This window comes from Kogia breviceps, chromosome 4 (assembly GCF_026419965.1).
Source record: "Kogia breviceps isolate mKogBre1 chromosome 4, mKogBre1 haplotype 1, whole genome shotgun sequence".
Taxonomy (NCBI): Eukaryota; Metazoa; Chordata; class Mammalia; order Artiodactyla; family Physeteridae; genus Kogia; species Kogia breviceps.
Genome location: NC_081313.1, coordinates 65,760,827 through 65,783,713, shown reverse-complemented (window position 1 = coordinate 65,783,713; position 22,887 = coordinate 65,760,827). Strand labels below are relative to the sequence as shown.

The 22,887-nt window shown below is 39.4% G+C and overlaps 1 protein-coding gene and 1 long non-coding RNA gene across 2 annotated transcripts in view; one reads left to right on the top strand and one right to left on the bottom strand.

Annotated features, from left to right (window-relative positions):
• The window catches only part of TMEM167A (transmembrane protein 167A), a 44,461-nt gene extending 24,087 nt beyond the window's left edge, over window positions 1–20,374 (top strand). Inside the window, exons 3-4 of the mRNA XM_059063454.2 lie at window positions 265–299; window positions 15,683–20,374. Of these exons, the coding sequence (XP_058919437.1) occupies window positions 265–299; window positions 15,683–15,753 (106 nt within the window). The 3' untranslated portion in view covers window positions 15,754–20,374. The remainder of the gene's footprint in view (window positions 1–264; window positions 300–15,682) is intronic.
• On the bottom strand, window positions 6,786–15,814 carry LOC136794022 (uncharacterized). Its single transcript, XR_010840182.1, has 6 exons — window positions 15,669–15,814; window positions 14,741–14,851; window positions 12,774–12,925; window positions 12,167–12,278; window positions 10,546–10,771; window positions 6,786–9,234 (listed from the first exon to the last, which is right to left on the bottom strand). It is a non-coding gene; the product is annotated as an uncharacterized lncRNA (long non-coding RNA).
• Window positions 20,375–22,887: the final 2,513 nt, after the last annotated feature.

Here is a 22,887-nt window from a genome sequence, read left to right as displayed (position 1 = left end):
CCCTGGTGCAAATTTTTGCCACTCTCACATTAATTTACTTTGGGCTTAACCTGTGACACAACATATGTTCAGTTTCTGACAGTTTCTATACATTGATCGTTGTGTCCTACTTTTCTCCATAAGTGGTGGCTCAACATCAACTACATTTCAGTTTAAAGCAAAGCATCAGCAGTTAAAATACTAGTATATAATAAATTCTCCATATAGTTCTGAATAATTCACCTTTCTCAGTAAACAGTAGCTACTTTTTTTTATTCTATGCAGGTTGTTGGGTATATTTTGGAAGTGTGCCAGAATTGGTGAGTATCTATCTATAATCTCCACTTCTTCATCTGTAAATTGTTGGCCAATTTACTTGTGTTCAAACAAATCAAATGTCAGTTTTTAAAGTGCATCCTTCCCAACTGTGTGCATTTTGCAGTAGTTTGTAGAGTTCCACCTAACTCTTTTCCTGACACTACTTAAAACTGGACTTCATAGATAGCTCATAATACTTCATTAGCAGGGAGATGGAACATATGACAAAAGTCTCTCTAATTCAGATATCAAATACTATGCATTCCTGGTTTTGGGGAGATTTCAGACAAATATGCATAGTTTCATGCATACATACTTTAGTATAGAGCATGCAGTTCTGTATAATTTGTACCATTTTGATAACTGAGGATGATTTTTCCATTTAATGAAAGGCTTGCTGAGCAACCATCTAATTGCCCTCTGCTAGGTCATAGAATCTTATTGGTTGCTTTTAGAAAACATGAACTATTTCATCTTTTGAATCCATGTATGTGGTCATACTTGAGCTTTGTGTAAATGTGGATATCTTCTAACTTTTCATAGTAAGATTAGTAGCACCTTAAGTGTGTTTATGGTTAGATAACAATATATACTATACATTGTCCCATAATATTATGTATATAATAACATTTAACACAGTGCCCAGCACATAGTAGACTCGCAAATGATTGGTAAGTAAATGAATTAAAATGCATTTTATTTGCCAGTATTCTTTTTTATTGCAGTATAGTTGATGTAGAATATTATATAAGATACAGGTGTACAACATAGTGATTCATAATTTTTAAAGGTTATATTCCATATATAGTTATTATAAAATATTGACTATATTCCCATGTTATACTATATATTCTTGTGGCTTAATTATTTTATACATTACAGGTTGTACTTCTGAAACCCCTACTCCTGTCTTTCCCTTCCCCCCTTCCCTCTCACCACTGGTAACCACTAGTTTGTTCTCTAGATCCGTGAATCTGTTTACTTTTTCCTATATTCACTACTTGGTTTTATTTTTTAGATTCTACATATAAGTGATATCATACAGTGTTTGTCTTTCTCTGTCTGACTTATTTCACTTAGCATAAAAACCTTCAAGTCTGTCCATGTGGTTGGAAATGGCAAAGTTTCATTCTTTTTTATGGCTGAGTAGTATTCCAGAGTGTCTGTGTGTATGCCACATCTTTATCAGTTCACCTGTTGATGGACACTTAGGTTGCTTCCATATCATGGCAATTGTAAGTAATACTACTTTGAACATTACGGTGCATGTATCTTTTCAAAATAATGTTTTTGTTTTAGTCGGATATGTACCCAGGGGTGGGATTGCTGGGTCATATGGTAGCTCTATTTTTACTGTGTGGAGAAACCTCCATCCTGTTTCCCGCAGTGGCTGCACCAATTTACATTCCCACCACCATCCACATCCTCAGTAACATTTGTTGTGTTCTTTCTGATGATAGGCATTCTGACAGGTGTGAGATAACATCTCATTTTGGGTTTTAATTTGCATTTCTCTGATGATTAATAGTGTTGAGCATCTTTTCATCTGCCTGTTGGTCATCTCTGTGTCTTCTTTGAAAAAATTTCTATTCAGGTCCTCTGCCCAGTTTTAATTGGGTTGTTTGTTTGTTTGTTTTTCCTTTTTATTTTATTTTATTTTATTTTTATTTTTATTTTTATTTTTTTTAAACATCTTTATTGGAGTATAACTGTTTTACAATAGTGTGTTAGTTTTTCCTTTACAACAAAGTGAGTCAGTTATACATATACATAGGTTCCCATATCTCTTCCCTCTTGAGTCACCCTCTCTCCCACCCTCCCTATCCCACCCCTCTAGGTGGTCATAAAGCACAGAGGTGATCTCCCTGTGCTATGCGGCAGCTTCCCACTAGCTATCTAATTTACATTTGGTAGTGTATATATGTCCCTGCCACTCTCTCACATCGTCACAGCTTACCCTTCCCCCTCCCCATATCCTCAAGTCCATGCTCTAGTAGGTCTGTGTTTTATTCCCGTCCTACCACTAATCTCTTCATGCATTTTTTTCTTCCTTAGAGTCTATATATGTGTGTTAGCATACGGTATTTGTTTTTCTCCTTCTGACTTACTTCACTCTGTATGACAGACTCCAGGTCTATCCACCTCAATACAAATAACTCAGTTTCATTTCTTTTTATGGTTGAGTATATATTCCATTATATATATGTGCCACATCTTCTTTATCCATTCATCTGTTGATGGACACTTAGGTTGCTTCCATGTCCTGGCTATCGTAAATAGAGCTGCAATGAACATTTTGGTACATGACTCTTTTTGAATTATGGTTTTCTCAGGGTATATGCCCAGTAGTGGGATTGCTGGGTCGTATGGTAGTTCTATTTGTAGTTTTTTAAGGAACCTCCATACTGTTCTCCATAGTGGCTGTATCAATTTACATTCCCACCAGCAGTGCAAGAGGGTTCCCTTTTCTCCACACCCTCTCCAGCATTTATTGTTTCTAGAGTTTTTGATGATGGCCAATCTGACCAGTGTGAGATGATATCTCATTGTAGTTTTGATTTGCATTTCGCTAATGATTAATGATGTTGAGCATTCTTTCATGTGTTTGTTGGAAATCTGTATATCTTCTTTGGAGAAATGTCTATTTAGTTCTTCTGCCCATTTTTGGATTGGGTTGTTTGTTTTTTTGTTATTGAGCTGCATGAGTTGCTTATAAATTTTGGAGATTAATCCTTTGTCAGTTGCTTCATTTGCAACTATTTTCTCCCATTCTGAGGGTTGTCTTTTGGTCTTGTTTATGGTATCCTTTGCTGTGCAAAAGCTTTTAACTTTCATTAGGTCCCATTTGTTTATTTTTGTTTTTATTTCCATTTCTCTAGGAGATGGGTCAAAAAGGATCTTGCTGTGATTTATGTCATAGAGTGTTCTGCCTATGTTTTCCTCTAAGAGTTTGATAGTGTCTGGCCTTACATTTAGGTCTTTAACCCATTTTGAGTTTATTTTTGTGTGTGGTGTTAGGGAGTGTTCTAATTTCATACTTTTACATGTAGCTGTCCAGTTTTCCCAGCACCACTTATTGAAGAGGCTGTCTTTTCTCGACTGTATGTCCTTCCCTCCTTTATCAAAGATAAGGTGACCATATGTGTGTGGGTTTATCTCTGGGCTTTCTATCCTGTTCCATTGATCTATATTTCTGTTTTTGTGCCAGTACCATACTGTCTTGATTACTGTGGCCTTGTAGTATAGTCTGAAGTCAGGGAGCCTGATTCCTCCAGCTCCATTTTTCGTTCTCAAGATTGCTTTGGCTATTTGGCATCTTTTGTGTTTCCATACAAATTGTGCAATTTTTTGTTCTAGTTCTGTAAAAAATGCCAGTGGTAATTTGATAGGGATAGCATTGAATCTGTAGATTGCTTTGGGTAGTAGAGTCATTTTCACTATGTTGATTCTTCCAATCCAAGAATATGGTATATTTCTCCACCTATTTGTATCATCTTTAATTTCTTTCATCAGTGTCTTATAGTTTTCTGCATACAAGTCTTTTGTCTCCTTAGGTAGGTTTATTTCTAGATATTTTATTCTTTTTGTTGCAATGGTAAATGGGAGTGTTTTCTTAATTTCCCTCTCAGATTTTTCATCATTAGTGTATAAGAATGCCAGAGATTTCTGTGCATTAATTTTGTATCCTGCTACTTTACCAAATTCATTGATTAGCTCTAGTAGTTTTCTGGTAGCATCCTTAGGATTCTCTATGTATAGTATCATGTCATCTGCAAACAGTGACAGCTTTACTTCTTCTTTTCCTATTTGGATTCCTTTTATTTCTTTTTCTTCTCTGATTGCTGTGGCTAGAACTTCCAAAACTAGGTTGAATAAGAGTGGTGAGAGTGGGCAACCTTGTCTTGTTCCTGATCTTAATGGAAATGGTTTCAGTTTTTCACCATTGAGAATGATGCTGGCTGTGGGTTTGTCATATATGGCCTTTATTATATTGAGGAAAGTTCCCCGTATGCCTACTTTCTGCAGGGTTTTTATGATAAATGAGTGTTGAAGTTTGTCAAAAGCTTTCTCTGCATCTATGGAGATGATCATATGGTTTTTCTCCTTCAGTTTGTTGATATGGTGTATCACGTTGATTGATTTGCGTATATTGAAGAATCCTTGCATTCCTGGAATAAACCCCACTTGATCATGGTGTACGATCCTTTTAATGTGCTGCTGGATTCTGTTTGCTAATATTTTGTTGATGATTTTTGCATCTATGTTCATCAGTGATATTGGCCTGTAGTTTTCTTTCTTTGTGACGTCTTTGTCTGGTTTTGGTATCAGGGTGATGTTGGCCTCATAGAATGAGTTTGGGAGTGTTCCTCCCTCTGCTATCTTTTGGAAGAGTTTGAGAAGGATAGGTGTTAGCTCTTCTCTAAATGTTTGATAGAATCCGCCTGTGAAGCCATCTGGTCCTGGGCTTTTGTTTGTTGGAAGATTTTTAATCACAGTTTCAATTTCAGTGCTTGTGATTGGTCTGTTCATATTTTCTGTTTCTTCCTGGTTCAGTCTCGGCAGCTTGTGCATTTCTAAGAATTTGTCCATTTCTTCCAGGTTGTCCATTTTATTGGCATACAGTTGCTTGTAGTAATCTCTAATAATCTTTTGTATTTCTGCAGTGTCAGTTGTTACATCTCCTTTTTCATTTCTAATTCTATTGATTTGAGTCTTCTCCCTTTTATTCTTGATGAGTCTGGCTAATGGTTTATCAATTTTATTTATCTTCTCAAAGAACCAGCTTTTAGTTTTATTGATCTTTGCTATTGTTTCCTTCATTTCTTTTTCATTTATTTCTGATCTGATCTTTATGATTTCTTTCCTTCTGCTAAATTTGGGGGTTTTTTGTTCTTCTTTCTCTAATTGCTTTAAGTGCAAAGTTAGGTTGTTTATTCGAGATGTTTCCTGTTTCTTAAGGTATGATTGTATTGCTATAAACTTCCCTCTTAGAACTGCTTTTGCTGTATCCCATAGGTTTTGGGTCGTCGTGTCTCCATTGTCATTTCTTTCTAAGTACTTTTTGATTTCCTCTTTGATTTCTTCAGTCATCACTTCGTTATTAAGTAGTGTATTGTTTAGCCTCCATGTGTTTGTATTTTTTACAGATCTTTTCCTGTAATTGATATCTAGTCTCATAGCGTCCTGGTCGGAAAAGATACTTGATACGATTTCGATTTTCTTAAATTTGCCAAGGCTAGATTTGTGACCCAGGATATGATCGATCCTGGAGAATGTTCCATGAGCACTTGAGAAAAATGTGTATTCTGTTGTTTTTGGATGGAATGTCCTATAAATAATAAGTCCATCTTGTTTAATGTATCATTTAAAGCTTGTGTTTCCTTATTTATTTTCATTTTGGATGATCTGTCCATTGGTGAAAGTGGGGTGTTAAAGTCCCGTACTATGATTGTGTTACTGTCGATTTCCCCTTTTAAGGCTGTTAGTATTTGCCTTATGTATTGAGGTGCTCCTATGTTGGGTGCATAAATATTTACAATTGTTATATCTTCTTCATGGATCCATCCCTTCATCATTATGTAGTGTCCTTCTTTGTCTCTTGTAATAGTTTTTATTTTAAAGTCTATTTTGTCTGATATGAGAATTGCTACTCCAGCATTCTTCTGATTTCCATTTGCATGGAATATCTTTTTCCATCCCCTTACTTTCAGTCTGTAAGTGTCCCTAGGTCTGAAGTGGGTCTCTTGTAGACAGCATATATATGGGTCTTGTTTTTGTATCCATTCATCCAGTCTGTGTCTTTTGGTGGGAGCATTTAATCCATTTACATTTAAGGTAATTATTGATATCTGTGTTCCTATTACCATTTACTTAATTGTTTCGGGTTGTTCTTGTAGGTCTTTTCCTTCTCTTGTGTTTCTTGCCTAGAGAAGTTCCTTTAGTATTTGTTGTAAAGCTAGTATGGTGGTGCTGAACTCTCTCAGCTTTTGCTTGTCTGTAAAGTTTTTAATTTCTCCATCAAATCTGAACGAGATCCTCGCTGGGTAGAGTAATCTTGGTTGTAGGTTTTTTTCCTTCATCACTTTAAATATGTCCTGCCTCTCCCTTCTGGCTTGTAGAGTTTCTGCTGAAAGATCAGATGTTAACCTTATGGGGATTCCCTTGTGTGTTACTTGTTGTTTTTCCCTTGCTGCTTTTAATATGTTTTCTTTGTATTTAATTTTTGACAGTTTGATTATTATGTGTCTTGGCGTGTTTATCCTTGGGTTTATCCTGTATGGGACTCTCTGTGCTTCCTGGACTTGATTGACTATTTCCTTTCCTATATTAGGGAAGTTTTCAACTATAATCTCTTCAAATATTTTCTCAGTCCCTTTCTTTTTCTCTTCTTCTTCTGGGACCCCTATATTTCGAATGTTGGTGCATTTAATGTTGTCCCAGAGGTCTCTGAGACTGTCCTCAGTTCTTTTCATTCTTTTTTCTTTCTTCTGCTCTGCAGTAGTTATTTCCACTATTTTATCTTCCAGGTCACTTATCCGTCCTTCTGCCTCAGTTATTCTGCTATTGATCCCATCTAGAGTATTTTTCATTTCATTTATTGTGTTGCTCATCATTGCTTGCTTCCTCTTTATTTCTTCTGGTCCTTGTTAACTGTTTCTTGCAATTTGTCTATTCTATTTCCAAGATTTTGAATCATCTTTACTATCATTATTCTGAATTCTTTTTCAGGTAGACTGCCTATTTCCTCTTCATTTGTTAGGTCTGGTGTGTTTTTATCTTGCTCCTTCATCTGTTGTGTGTTTTTCTGTCTTCTCATTTCGCTTATCTTACTGTGTTTGGGGTCTCCTTTTTGCAGGCTGCAGGTTCACAGTTCCCGTTGTTTTTGGTGTCTGTCCCCAGTGGCTAAGGTTGGTTCGGTGCTTTGAGTAGGTTTCCTGGTTGTGGGGACTGGTGCCTCTGTTCTGGTGGATGAGGCTGGATCTTGTCTTTCTGGTGGGCAGGTCCACGTCTGGTGGTGTGTTTGGGGATGTTGGCGGCCTTATTATGATTTTAGGCAGCCTCTCTGTTAATGGATGGGGCTGTAGACCTGTCTTGCTCTTTGTTGGGGATAGGGTGTCCAGTACTGTTCGTTGCTGGTCCTTGAGTGAACCTGGGTCTCGGCGTTGAGATGGAGATCTCTGGGAGATTTTTGCTGTTTGATATTGCGTGGAACCTGGAGGTCTCTTGTGGACCAGTGTCCTGGGGTTGGTTCTCCCACCTCACAGACACAGCCCTGGTGCCTGGCTGGGTCACCAAGAGCCTGTGATCCACACGGCTCAAAATAAAAGGGAGAAAATATAGAAAGGAAAGAAAAGGAAGGAAGCAAAGAAGGAAGGAAGGAGGGAGGGAGGAAGTAAGGAGGAAATGAAGGAAGAAATGAAGGAAGGAAGGAGGAAAGGAAGGAAGAAAGCAAGAAAGGAAGGAAGAGAGGAAGGAGGGAAGGAGGGAAGAATGGAAGAAAGAAAGGGAGAAGACAAAATAAAGTATAGTTATTAAGATAAAAAATTATTATTAAGAAGAAAAATTTCTATTTAAAAAAAAACAGAAAAACGGGTCAGTCTAACCCTAGGACAAATGGTGAAAGCAAAGCTATACAGACAAAATCTCACACAGCAGCACACACATACACACTCACAAAAAGAAAAAAGGGGAAAATAATAGTATATCTTGCTCTTAAAGTCCACCTCCTCAACTTGGGATGATTCGTTGTCTATTCAGGTTTTCCACAGATGCAGGGCACTTCAAGTTGATTGTGGAGCTTTAATCCACTGCTTCTGAGGCTGCTGGGAGAGACCTCCCCCTCTCCTCTTTGTTCGCACAGCTCCTGGGGTTCAGCTTTGGACTTGGCCCTGCCTCTGCGTGTAGGTTGTCCGAGGGCGTCTGCCCTTCGCTCAGACAGGACGGGGTTAAAGGAGCAGCTGACTGGGGGGCTCCGGCTCACTCAGGCTGGGGGGAGGGAGTGGCACGGGTACGGGGCAAGTCCCCGGCGGCAGTGACCAACGTGACGCTGCACCGGCCCAAGGCGTGCCGCACGTTCTCCCGGGAAAGCTGTCCCTGGATCCCGGGACCCCGGCAGTGGTGGGCTGCACGGGCTCCCGGGAGGGGTGGTGTGGAGAGTGACCTGTGCTCACACACAGGCTTCTTGGTGGCGGCAGCAGCAACCTTAGCGTCCCACACCCGTCTCTACTGTCCGTGCTGACAGCCGCGGCTCGCGCCCGTTTCTGGAGCTCTTTTACGCAGTGCTCTTAATCCCCTCTCCTCGCGCCCGAGGAAGCAAAGAGGGAAGAAAAGGTCTCTTGCCTCTTTGGCAGCTCCAGACTTCAACCGGACTCCCTCCCAGCCAGCCTTGGCGCACTAACCCCTTCAGGCTGTTTTCACTCTGCCAACTCCAGACCTTTCCCTGGGAACCGACTGAAGCCCGAGCCTCAGCTCCCGGCCCCCGCCCGCTCCGGCGGGGGAGCAGACAAGCCTCTCGGGCTGGTAAGTGCCGGTTGGCACCGATCCTCTGCAGGAATCGCTCTGCTTTGCCCTCCGCACCCTGTGGCTGCGCTCTCTCCTCCGCGGCTCCGGAGCTTTCCCCTCCGCCAGCCGCAGTCTCCACCCGCGAAGGGCTTTCCTCCTTCACGGCTCCCTCCCACTGGTGCAGGTCCCGTCCCTATTCTTTGTCTCTGGTTTATTCTTTTTTCTTTCGCCCTACCCAGGTACGTGGGGGGTTTCTTGCCTTTTGGGAGGTCTGAGGTCTTCTGCCAGTGTTCGGTGGGTGTTCTATAGGAGAAGTTCCACGTGTAGATGTATTTCTGATGTCTCTGTGAGGAGGAAGGAGATCTCTGCGTCTTACTCTTCCGCCATCTTTAAGCCGTCTCGGTTGTTTGTTTTTTTGATGTTGAGTTGTATGAGCTGTTTATAGATTTTGTATATTAATCCCTTATCAGTCATATCATTAGCAAATATTTTCTCTCATTGTGTAGGTTGTCTTTGTTTTGCTGATGGCTTCCTTTGCTGTGTGAAAGCTTTTATGTTTAATTAGGTCTGATTTGTTTATTTTTGCTTTTGTTTCCTTTGCTTTAGGAAACAGATCCAAAAAAAGTATGATTTATGTCAAATAGTGTTCCACTTATGTTTCTTCTGGGAGTTTTATGGTTTCTGGTCTTACATTTAGGTCTTCAGTCCATTTTGAGATTATTTTTATATGTGGTATGAGAAACTATTCTGACTTCATTCTTTCACATGTAGCTGTTTTCCCAGCACCACTGAGTGGGGTGGGGAGCAGTTCCTGACACAGTTTTGTATTGAGTCCAGGGTGTCCTGAAATGTGTATTGGCCTGCTAGTTGGCAGGACCATGTCCCAACTGGTCCCAGGGCAGGGTCTGGCCTACTGGGGGGTGTGGGCAGGCTGGGTCCGCAGATTGCAGGATTGTGGTTTTCTTGCATTTAGTGTCTGCCACCTGATGGGGGAGGCTGGTCCAGAGGCTAGAGTGGGCTTCCTTGAGGGCAGGGCTGGGCTCCAGGAGTTTCTGGGGCCGGTGCCTGCCCACTAGTTGGGGAACTGGGTGCTGGGAGCCTGCTGGACAGGGCCATGTCCAGAGGCAGCTGTGGGCTCAGGGGGTTTTAAGGTAGCCTGTCTGCTGATGAGTGGGGCTCTGTCCCCACCAAGTGAGTTGCTTAGCCTGAGGTGTTCCAGCACTGGCACCTATAGACTGTTGGGCCAGGGCACGGTTGGGTCCTAGCACTAATAAGCTAGAGGGAAGATTCCACAATGGCACCTGCTAGCACGTGTCCCCATGGTAGAAGTAGCTCTATGAATGGCTGCCACCAGTGTCTATGTCCCCAGGGTGAGTTGCACTTGCCTACTGCTCCTCCGGGAGATTCTCCAAGACCAGCAGGTAGGTCTGACCCAGGCTCCCATCAAATTACTGCTTTTGCCCTGAATCCTGGAGTGTGAAATTTTGTAGGTGCCCTTTAAGAGTGAAGTCTCTCTCCCTGAAGTCCTATGGGACTCCTGAAATTAAGGAAGGCCCAGTGGCCTTCAAAGCCAGTGCTCTGGGGGCTCATCTTCCCAGTGCAGGACCTCCAGGCCGGAGAACCTGATGTTGGGCTTAGACCTTTCACTCCTTTGAGAGAATCTCTACAATGTAATTATTCTCCAGTTTGTGGGTTGCCCACCCAGTGGTATGGGACTTGACTATACAGCTAGTCTTCCCCACCTACCTGTCTCCTTGTGGTTCTTTCTTTGTGTCTTCGGTTGTAGAAGATCTTTTCTGGTAGGTTCCAGTCTTTTTCATCAATGGTGGTTCTGCAAATAGTTGTGATTTTGGTGTGCTTGTGAGAGGAGGTGAGCTCGGGGTTTTTCTACTCCGCCATCTTGGCCAGTCTCCCCAAGAGATAGTATTTTCTGATGCTTTTAGATCACATTTGCAGAGTCCCAATGCAAACCCTGAAACAACAGAAGAAATCTTAAGCCCTTCAAAAGTAACCAAGAAGAGAGAGAGAAAGAGACAAAAAAGCACCCTCAAGGGCTAATGCTGATAGCTAATGGTAAATGTAAATATATACACACCAAACTCCTTACTTCAAGATCCAGGTCACTCAAGGAAAAAAGTAATCCCGCTAAGGAGCAGGCTGGTAAGAATACCTCACATAGGGCTTCCCTGGTGGCGCAGTGGTTGAGAGTCCACCTGCCAATGCAGGGGACACGGGTTCGTGCCCCGGTCCGGGAGCATCCCACATGCCGCGGAGCAGCTAGGCCTGTGAGCCATGGCTGCTGAGCCTGCGCGTCTGGAGCCTGTGCTCTGCAATGGGAGAGGCCACAGCAGTGAGAGGCCCGCGTACCAGAAAAAAAAAAAAAAAAATTGTATCCTGCGACTTTACCAAATTCATTGATGAACTCTAGTAGTTTCCCCATTTACCATCTCATCAAAAAGAATAGAATACCGGGGCTTCCCTGGTGGCACAGTGGTTGAGAATCTGCCTGCTAATGCAGGGGACAGGGGTTCGAGCCCTGGTCTGGGAGGATCCCACATGCTGCGGAGCAACTAGGCCCGTGAGCCACAACTATTGAGCCTGCGCGTCTGGAGCCTGTGCTCCGCAATAAGCGAGGCCGCGTTAGCGAGAGGCCCACGTACCGTGATGAAGAGTGGCCCCCACTTGCCACAACAAGAGAAATCCCTCGCACAGAAACGAAGACCCAACACAGCAAAATTAATTAATAAATTCCTACCGCCAACATCGTCTTTAAAAAAAAAAAAAAGAATAGAATACCTAGCAATAAAGCTAAGGAGGTTAGAGACCTGTACTCCGAAAACTAGAAGACACTGATGAAAGAAATTGAAGGTAACACAAACAGATGGAAAGATACACTGTGTTCTTGGATTAGAAGAATCAATAGTTAAAATGACCATAGTGCCCAAGGAAATCTACAGATTCTGTTGCATTCCCTATCAAATTACCAATGGTGTTTTTCACAGAACTACACCAGATAATTTAAAAATTTGTATAGAAGCACAAATATTCCGATTAGCCAGAATAATCTTGAGAAGGAAGAACAGCTGGAGGAATCTTGCCCTCTGACTTCAGACTGTTACAAGGGTATGATCATAAAAACAGTATGGTACTGGCACAAAAACAGACATATAGATCAGTGGGACAGGATAGAAAGCCCAGAAATAAACCCCACGCACTTATGGTCAATTAATCTAGGACAGTGGAGGCAAGAATATACAATGGAGAAAAGACAGTCTCTTCAGTATGTGGTGCTGGGAAAACTGGACAGCTACATGTAAAAGAATGTAAAAGAATGAAATTCTCTAGCACCATACAAAAATAAACTCACATCTAGGTGTTTTAATCCATTTTAAGACTGGATACTATGAAACTCCCAGAGGAAAACATAGGTGGAACACTCTTTGACATAAATCGCAGCAATATTTTTTTGGATCCAACTCCTAGAGTAATGGAAACAAAAACAAAAATAAACAAATGGGACCTAATCACACTTAACATGCTTTTGCACAGCAAAGGAAACCATAAACAAAACGAAAAGACAGCCTATGGAATGGGAGAAAATATTTGCAAATGATGTGACCAACAAGGAATTAATGTCCAAAATATATAAACAGCTTGTACAGCTCAATATCGAAGAGACAACCCAATCAAAAAATGGGCAGAAGATCTAAATAGACATTTCTTCAAAGACGACATACAGATGGCCAACAGGCACATGAGAAGATGCTCAACATCACTAATTATTAGAGAAATGCTAATCAGAACTACAATGAGGTATCACCTCACTCTGGTCAGAATGGCCAACATCAAAAAGCCTGCAAATAATAAATGTTGGAGGGGGTGTGGAGAAGAGGGAACCCTCATATACTGTTGTTGAGAATGTAAATTGGTGTAGCCACTATGGAGAATCCTTAAAAAACTAAAAATAGAGTTACCATATGATCCAGCAATCACACTCCTGGGCATATATCCAGAGAAAAACATAATTCGAAATGATACATGCATCCCAATGTTCATTGTAGTCATAGAATATCACTCAACCATAAAAAAGAGTGAAATAATGCCATTTGCAGCAACATGGATGGATCTAGAGATTAAATCAGAGAAAGACAAGTATCATGATATCATTTATATGTGGAATCTAAAAAAAATGATACAAATAAATATATTTACAGAACAAATAGACTCATAGACATTGAAAGCAAACTTTTGGTTACCAAAGGGGAAAGACAGGGGCAAGGGGAGGGGATAAATTAGGAAATTGGGATTAACAGATATGCACTACTATATATAAAATAGATAAATAGTAAGGACCTACTATATAGCACAGGGAACTATATTCAATATCTTTTAATAACCTGTAATGGAAAAGAATCTGAAAAAGAGTATATGTATAAATACTTGTGTGTGTGTATCTATCTGAATTGCTTTGCTGAACACCTGAAACATTGAATCAACTATTCAATAAAAAAAGAGAACATATGGAAGAGCAAGACAGTTTGAGGGAGTAGAGAATATCAGTGGATTAGAGTCATACTAACATTAAAGTTGCTAGTTTATGAATAAAATATTAAGGTATTTTAAATCCATCTTTTGTGTAATAAATTAGAAAATGCTGTACAACTCCATTCAGTGGCCAATCCAGGTGATCCTTTTGTTCACAATTTTCACTTGAAAGTATAGCTAAAGTTTTCAGACATCTTGTTTATAGCTTTCTTCATGTTATTCTATAGTACTACCTATTTTTATGTCTAATTATAAACTGTGCCTTTTTTTGCTTGCCCGTGTATTTCCATTTTCCTGTCTTGACTATATGAATACCATAGGTTAAATGGTTCAGTTATTCATTTTTGCCAATTATGTGGAAAGCATTAGCTTTTCATTTTGGCAAAGTGGTTTAGAAAATATTGATGGTGATATGCTGCTTTCTCAACCACATGCTCCTCTCTTATCTTGACACAGAATATATCCACAAAGAAAAGAAACAGTTTTAATGGGAAAAGGCCCAGCCAGATCATCTTATCATGTTACACATCACATTACAGCAACTGTTTCACATTCACTTATAGAGACCTAAGACCAGACAAAAAGTAACATTCTTACCCAAGTTCAACCAAAGATGTTTAGCCTCTACCACATGGCAGTCTCTTTTAAGAAAATTAAAAATGGGAAAATGAAACCCATATGTAAATTATAGCATTCTAAGTTGGAGGATGAGGAAGAGAAGAACTTCCTCAAAAATTAATTTCCAGCAGATGGAAAATTTAGGACAATATTAGTTTCTTCTTTTAGTGCTTAGGAAGACTATATTAGACAGTGAGAGTATCTAGCCCCATGGTGAGTGACAGCCTTCCTTATGAGATCTACCAGAAATTTTGGTCTGATTGTTTTGTTGTTGTTTTGTTGGATAACTTGAGTTTTTTACCCTGAAAGAACCAGCATGGCTAAAAACTGAGGAACCACAGTATTTTTTAAGTTTCAAAAGATTTTTTTTTTCCAGTTGAGATAGTATTGTAAAAACACTGTATTTTCTCACTTTCTAGATTTTCCTTTAGCTGGAATGCAGTCCATTAAATGTCTACGGATAGAAAAAACTTTCAGAAAAACACCAAATGTTTATTTTATTTGTATGTGTGTAATGTCTTCTCTGAATATTGCCATTGAACAAAGATATAAACTTTTTTACTATATCACTATGATCTCAGTGAGGAAGCTCTGAAAATGATGACGTTCAAGGTTTTAGTTGATTAGAGTGGTCAAGATTGACATTTTCCAGAAGTAGTTAACTGAACTTGCTAGTGAAATATGGAACTTAGTTACTAGAAAAGATTATTTTAAACATCATAGAAAAACACAGGTGAGGTGACTATAAACCATCTCTGTAAAGGAACCAGGTACATACCCAGGATTATTCCTAGAAGTAGCACATCACTCTTTCTCCTTCCTTCTTCCTTTCTTATGTGCCCTCAAGGCAGCATAAAAATGCCTGGTGCTTTGTGCAGCCTTGCAATTACTGAAGAAACAAGAAAGAACAAGATGAGTTTGAGTTAGCTCACAATTACAGGATCTCTGTTTATAAGACAGTTTCACAAGCCAACTCCAGATCTACTTCATGCAAAGGAAAGTCTCCAAGTATAAACAAACACTCCTTAAACACATGTGAAAATTGACTAATACAGAAGTGGTTGTTCTAAGTTATACATCTCTAACCCAGTGTAATTATATTGTAAAAGATTTGATATGAAATCCATTTCAGAAATAGTTTAGTTTTCTCTGATGTTTTTATTAAACAGTCTTACGTTATGTTGATTTTTAAAATGCAGTTTGAACACCCTCTGTTTATTTTCATCTAGGAATGCTTATTTTTTACCCCTTATAATTGTCATGAATTGCTATCAATGAAGAAAAAAAGTATGGCTAGAAACTGTATGTTGAATTTCTTTTTATAGGTGGAAATTTCCCTTTTTAATAGGGAAAAAACAAGCAATATTTCTTTGTGTTTTTTTGAGATCATTTCATTTGGATCTTTAGCCTACATTCTGTGTTATATTTTTTTAATATCTGGGTTTATGCAGTGACTCTGAAATGGCTCGTGAAGGGTTTTCTAAAGGCATGAAAAGGAGGTGGTCTTAGAAATAGATCAGTATAGTTTAGCTCATTCTGGAGTATACTCACTTTTATGTTACATGTAGTTTGTTTTGCCCACCCCTGCCCCTAAATATATGGGCTTCATAGGCAAGAATTTTATCTTGGTTTTTTATATGCCCCTCTCCTGTAGTAAGTAATAACCTTATGCTAACCACTCAGTTAATCAACGTGAATATATCTACCTTTTTTCCAACAGGTGAACGGAAGAGTCCTTATGTTGCGATATGCTGTATTGTGATGGCCTTCAGCATCCTCTTCATACAGTAGCTTGGAAAAATGCCAGAATTCAGTTGCAATCAGATTTAAATATGAAAAAAAAAGGACTTACCTGCAGAAAATAATGGAAAGAATGGTTAACCCTTTTATCTCTGAACATTGAATGAGATAAATTTTCAGCTGCTGTTCTCTATTTTTGTTATTGGACCAATGTTCTATATAAATAATTAGGATGTAACCATTTAATACTCAGAGTTTAAATATGTCTGTAACAATCAACCTCAGTACTGTCACTACAATATTACATTCTGCATATGTCATTCTATTGTGTCAGATACCAGTTTTTAGTGAGGTATTTTTAAGGCACATAGGAAAACAAAATCGGTAAATTAGTTAAGTTCCTTTCACCGTGATTTGGAAACGATAAATCTTTATAGAATGAGACTTTTTGGACTAGCTTTTTTATTGAAAAAAAAAGGTTCAATTCGTGTTGGTAATGACTGCATTCATATTTAATAATGCTTGCTTTTCTCTGGCCACATCATTTTGAGCATTAACCAGAATACCTCTACTGTTAGCAAACTGTAGTTTATTGCAGGTATTTAAACTATTTAACACAAGCCTATGCAGTTCTTAAGGAGGAAAATAAATGAGAAGTGACTTAAGAGTGCCATTGAGAAAATGTTCCTACTTACCATAAAAGAATTCAGAATACCTGACTGGTGTTATCGTCTCTGAAACCTCTGGTTAAGTATGGATAAATGTCTTAAGCATAAATTTGACCAGCTAACTGTCATTTTTGGAATAAGACTACATGCTTAGAGTAAAAAAGAGCTAAACAGAATGATAATCTTACATGCGTCTTTCATTCTTTTTAGTGTTAGGTCTCTACATTTTAATTACCCCAAAATGCAAACTGTGGTATTTGTTTTGTTTTCTTTTGTGTTTTTTTGCGGTACACGGGCCTCTCACTGCTGTGACCTCTCCCGTTGCGGAGCACAGGCTCCAGACGCGCAGGCTCAGCGGCCATGGCTCACGGGCCCAGCCGCTCCACGGCGTGTGGGATCTTCCCGGACCGGGGCATGAACCCGTGTCCCCTGTATCGGCAGGCAGACTCAACCACTGTGCCACCAGGGAAGCCCTGTGTTTTTGGTTTTTAATACAGCACTTTAAATCTAGTTTATGTTTTATTTATCAACTTGAACTGGAATCTTGTGTAACTTACTACATGATGATAAACAGTTTTCACATCTACTTACCATATGCCATGGTATAAATGTCTTTGAGCTTTGATGATAAAGGAGGACCTTCAGGAATTTTCATTGAGGCAAGAGGAACATTGGAAATGTGACTTATAAATTTTGTAGTAGAGCAGTTGTTACACATTTATGGTTAACATTTCAAAATTCAGTTAAGTTTCAAAGCAAAGGAGAACTTCTTAACTAAAAATTGCCCATTATACATAGTATTAATTAGATATTGTTGTCAGCTGTTAATTCCCCATAAAGATAAAAAGAGTAAACTTTTTTCTAAGAAAAAAAATTGTTTAGATTTTTTTTTTTTTTTTTTTTTTTTTTTTCTGTACGCTGGCCTCTCACTGTTGTGGCCTCTCCCATTGCAGAGCACAGGCTCCGGACACACAGGCTCAGCGGCCATAGCTCACGGGCCCAGCCGCTACACGGCACGTGGGATCTTCCCAGACCGGGGCACGAACCCATGTCCCCTGCATCGGCAGGCAGACTCTCAACCACTGACTGCACCACCAAGGAATCCCTAGAATTATTTTTAAATGAGCCTGCCAGTAGCTGTTTCTGCAGAAACAAAGTATGGAACTGAAAGTTACCTATTTTTAGGACCACTTTAAAGTACTTAGAATTCTAGGAAACATCTAAGAAAATCTTATTACACATTACCTGCTTTTTTTTTGCAAAAGGTAAAAGCCGCTATTTGGCTGTCAGTATATTTGTTTATTGTCCATTTCTGGCTTATCTATACCTGGTTTAAAATGGTATATTTTGCCTTAAACAGGTTAATCAGGTTATGATAATTGTTCCTACTCTGCATTGTCTCTTGGGCTTTGCATTAGGTCAAGGATTTTCAGGGTATCCCCAAAATAGGACTCTTATCAGCATATACATGCAGAGTAAGTCACCTTTCTAGGTCTAGTTTCTTGAGTGGCCATCTGTTGTCCAACTCTGCTGTCAACTAGACTTTCCGAAAGCTATATCAACTAATTTTTTATATACTAACACAAATCTAATATGAAAAGGGGAGGACTATTCTAGATAATCAGTTCTAGGACATTTCTTTTAAGTTGGCATTTCAGAGGAGGTAGGTGGAAAGTAGAGGAAGAAATAATTTTTTGGAAAATTTGTGGCAACATATAAACATTTTTTTTACTGTGTATAGATGCTGAACAGAATGGGAAGCAGCTTATTTCTGACCTCAGACATTCTGACCTTTTGAAACACAAGCTCTTTGGGAGGGGGTGAAAGACACAGGATTCTGTAAAGAAAAGCAATGAGCATTTTCTTTAATGTATTTTTTTTTCAAAGAATTACCACTAAATCCTATTCTCTAATCCAAAGGGCAGCGTAGGTAGTTTTAAGCCCACAGAATAATCAGATATTCCTTTTGTGGTCTTGGCGAGGTGGTAAGATGCAAAAGAGGATTAAGAATCAATTTAAACATCAGATGGACTGCCTCTGTCACATAGTCTTGGTGCAGGGCCAGATGGGATGATGGGCACTAAAGTCCACAGCCTCCTACATTCAAATACCCTCCCTAAGCTCCTTCCTGGCTCCAGAATCTTTTGATTCCATCTTGCCTGGAATTTGTTTTGTGCTGATGTTTAGTTCCTGATTGGCCTCAGCTGTGCCAATGGCAGGAGCATGCCTTCTTTCCAGGCAGTCTTAAAAGATGTTCAATCAAAAGAAGACATAGTCTGCTGAATTCCCTCTGTGGCTTAAAAAAGTTTAGATTCAAGTCCAGTATTTTGTTAATGCCTATGCTGCTATGCCAGACACTACTATCCTGAATGTTCTTACATCGTCAGATTCAAAACAGTCCTATGCTGGGAAAAGTAGTATATGTAACTTGTAATAGTCACCATCATCCTAGTAAAATGCAGATCAGTCTAGTTCTAATCTAGGACAAAGTTGAGATTTCAGTGAAGTAACTTCTTCAAGTTCACAAAGTCAAAAATGAACAGATCTCTGCCTGGTTTTGTGAAAAAGACCTACCACTTGTAAATAGAATATTTATATTTCAGCATTTTTAAGAGGCATTAGGAGAGTGCATTCAATCTGTTATCATTGAACACAAATACACAGTTTCTTCCCTCTAGTGGTTCATAATGTAGTGGGTGAGAGAGAAATGAGGTTATTTTATATGAAGTGCAATGTGATAGCATTTATTATTGAGATAACACCAGGATTCTAGAAGAAAATAAAAAGGTGACAGCTTAGTCAGGGATATGAACTTCCTTCCAGAGAAGCAGGGCTTAAGCTGAATTTAAGATCACTGTGCAAAAGCACCCGGGGTATATTATGGACCATCAGTACCTAGCTTGTCGTGCCAGCCACTTGGGGAGTACAGCTGAGCCTTGAACAACACAGGTTTGAACTGTGCAACTCCACCTATACGTTGGGGTTTTTTCAGTGGTAAATGCTACAGTACTGCACGATCCCAAGTTGGTCGAATCTGTGGCTACGGAACCTCGCTTATGGATGGCTGACTGTAGGATATGCCTGGAGTGTAGACTGCGCGGACGGTCAGCGCCCCTAACCCCCACATTGTTCAAGGGTCAACTACACTACGATATAAGCCTAGAAAGGTGGAGAGAGGTTAGATCCTAGAGGATCCTAGAGGGTCTTGTATTTTTCTCATTGCTATCTATTATCTACCTCAGAATTGAAGTTGAATATGTTTCCTCCTGCCTGACAAAAAAATTCAAGAATAAAAATAAAATCCTCCCTTGGTGTTATGTGTAAACAAGGTTGAATATATCCATGCCAACCTTATTTTGGACCAAGAATACATTACTGTCCTCTCCAGAGGCACCTGCATAGCATAAAGCCAAGGTAACTACCAGTCAGGTCAAGTATTTTCAGGAACTCTGAGTAGCTCATACTCTATCAATGCCAAAAGTAGGACTGTTAAAGCACGCATGTGCATAAGAAGTGAAGGTGGTTGCAATTTCTACATTTCCTGGGTGCACAGAAAAGATTTCTAATAAACAAGGACATGTGCTCCTTTCAAAGCCTTTGAGAATTACTGGATCATAGGAAACTGAAAACAAGAATGGAAGTTTCTTAGGGACCCCTCTTTACTTTCTTTGGTATCCAGTAACAGTAGATGTACAAAATATAAGTACCTGTGTAATATCAGCACTGTGAGTACTGCACAGCCCTGTTATTCTCAATCAGCAAGTTACGACTAGCTTCCAAAAATAGCTTCATGATTATGTAATCTATACATTGCCTTCCACAGTTTCTTTTACTTTGCCCTCAACCAGTCCCAAAATGGTAATCTGAAATGCCACTCCAATATCAGAAAAAAGAGGGTAGGTGGAAATATATTTCCTGTGGTTTTGAGAGTACAAAAAATCATCCTACTCTCTGGTTAATGCATATGTCTGTGGTATGTAATAAAAATCAAAATGAACTTGCAAGAGCCTCTTAGTCTTGTCTTATTGTCAGATGAGTGAAAGGTTGTTTAGGGGTTGGTTAGAGTATTGAAACTGCCATATTTTGAGTAAGATGGGAATAGAGAAATGTTTCTATTTTACCTGCATTTTAATTCATGGCTGGTTAAGGTTGGTTCGGGGAAGTTTTATTTTTATACTGTTTTGCATCTTAAAGCTGTTCAGTCTGTTATATTGCTATTTCTTTGAGTGAGCCTTCAAGAGTCTAATGACTTGCTTTAGATGTGAAGTCATGAATTCCCTCCAGAGTTGGTGGAAATCTGATTCTGAGTGAAAGTGACAATTAATTATTGACAGTGACTTTCAACTTGTCCTCAACAGAAAGCCTTCGGATGCCCAAGCCTTCTGGCAAGTAGCTATCAAAATCTGTGAGCAGTGTCCATCAGAGTGAGATTATTTAGCCAATTTATACCATTTATTGAGAAATATGAAAAAAAAGTACTGTGTACCTTGCTTTGGTTAGCATGGTCTTTCTACTGTTATCTTCCCAGCACCGTTAACACAGACAAACCTTTGTTAGACCTATTACCAGAAATAATTGACTTAACCAAGTGAATTGCAACAACTATATTTTTAGTTGAGTTTTGAATTCAAAAAATACTTCATATACGAATAGAAAAACAGTATCTTAGTTGTATCCTCAGTATATATTATAAACCTCCCTCACTGCTCCATTGTAACTACCAGTTGATGTGAGACTATAGAGAAAAATTACTAAGTTTCTGATTTCTAACTTAGATCAAAAGAATTCAAAATGGCTTTGCTTGAGACCATTGGTTTAACACAGTAGGAAAGCAAAATCTGTTTTCTATTCGGCAGGTTTGCATTAATATCCTGAACCATAACAGATTTGCTGGAAGAAAAAAAAAAAACATAAATATTGGAAATAGGGTATGTCACTTCACACACACTTTGTGGAGGATGAGAACACTCAGGAGTTTCAAAATACCCAGACACCACTACTGTTTGAGCTTTATTTGGCAAGGGAAGTAACCTGGGAGCAAATGTGTCGTGATTGAAGGTTTGTACCCAAATTGCCAAAAACGTCTAATTTATGAGCCACTTCAACACTTTTGATCACGTAGTATGTGTAGGCCAGATGCTGGAAAAGTAATGTGCAAAGGTATTAGACTGCTTAAAAAGAAGTAAGGGCACATTTAAGGCATGAAGGATTTCAAGAAGGCTGGCATCAAAGGGAATATTTGCAGTAGAGAAGTTTTAAAGAAAAATGATCTGCAGACTCAGGGTAACACCAAAAGATTTGATCTTGGAGACTGAAAGGAAGATAGAACACTCTTTCAATAACATTTCATTAGGGCCTTAGAAAAACAAGATAGGATTTTCCTTTTGATTCTATTTAATAAAAGTATTGTTTATTCTTTGCTTGCTTTTTAGCTAATGTTATTCACAAATGGAGGAACCTCTATTAAATCTTGGAAAGTGATGAGAGTACTTTGACTTATAAAATATGTTTAAGAAGTTTACAGTATGAAATTAAGAGAGCTGTAGAACACAAACTATAGGGTAATAAAGTTAGATGAGTTTTCAGAAAAGTTAGTTTTATGAGTATGTAATCTAAACCTCATTCAGATCTTTATTAATGGGTCACTGTTTTGAGCTCTAAGTGAATCAAAGCCAAAATAACATACAGTAACAGAACTTAAAACCCATAACTTAAAACTGCATTCATACTACTGGCAACTCCAATCCTAGTTGTTTTTATTTTTAAGTATTACCATCACAAGCATCCTTTCAAAGAGGTGTAATTGAATCTGTTAAGACAGCAATTGGACATAGAAAACTATTGAGATGGTTCCTGAATCCCTAGGCAATTATTTGACTTGCCATGAATAACAGAAATAAGGGTAGAATTCAGGATAATCTTTATGCCTCCAAGGAATGGAAAGTTAATCCCTCTGACATGGCTGTCCCACAAAGTAGGTTCCTCCACATCTACCTTTCTATTTCTAGAAGAATCCTTTGAGAACTGGCTGTGTGCCAGACACAGTGCCAGCATCAGTGTATACAATGTGGAACAAGAGCTCCTCCTGTCACAGAACCTCGATTCTTTTGTGTGTGTGTGTGTGTGTGTGTGTGTGTGTGTGTGTGTGTGTTACGCGGGCCTCTCACTGTTGTGGCCTCTCCCATTGCGGAGCACAGGCTCCGGACGCGCAGGCTCAGTGGCCATGGCTCATGGGCCCAGCCTCTCCGCGGCATGTGGGATCTTCCCGGACCGGGTCACGAACCCGTGTCCCCTGCATCGGCAGGCGGCTTCTCAACCACTGCGCCACCAGGGAGGCCCAGAACCTCGATTCTAATGAAGACCAACTAACCAAAATAATTAGATAGGTTACACAACCTCTAGTAAGGACCTTGAAGACACCAAACAAAGGATGATTTTAGATGGAGTGGTCAGAGATGGCCAGTCCATAAAGTTGATGGGTTAGGCTAAGACCTGCAGACGAAAAGAGCATGAGGCA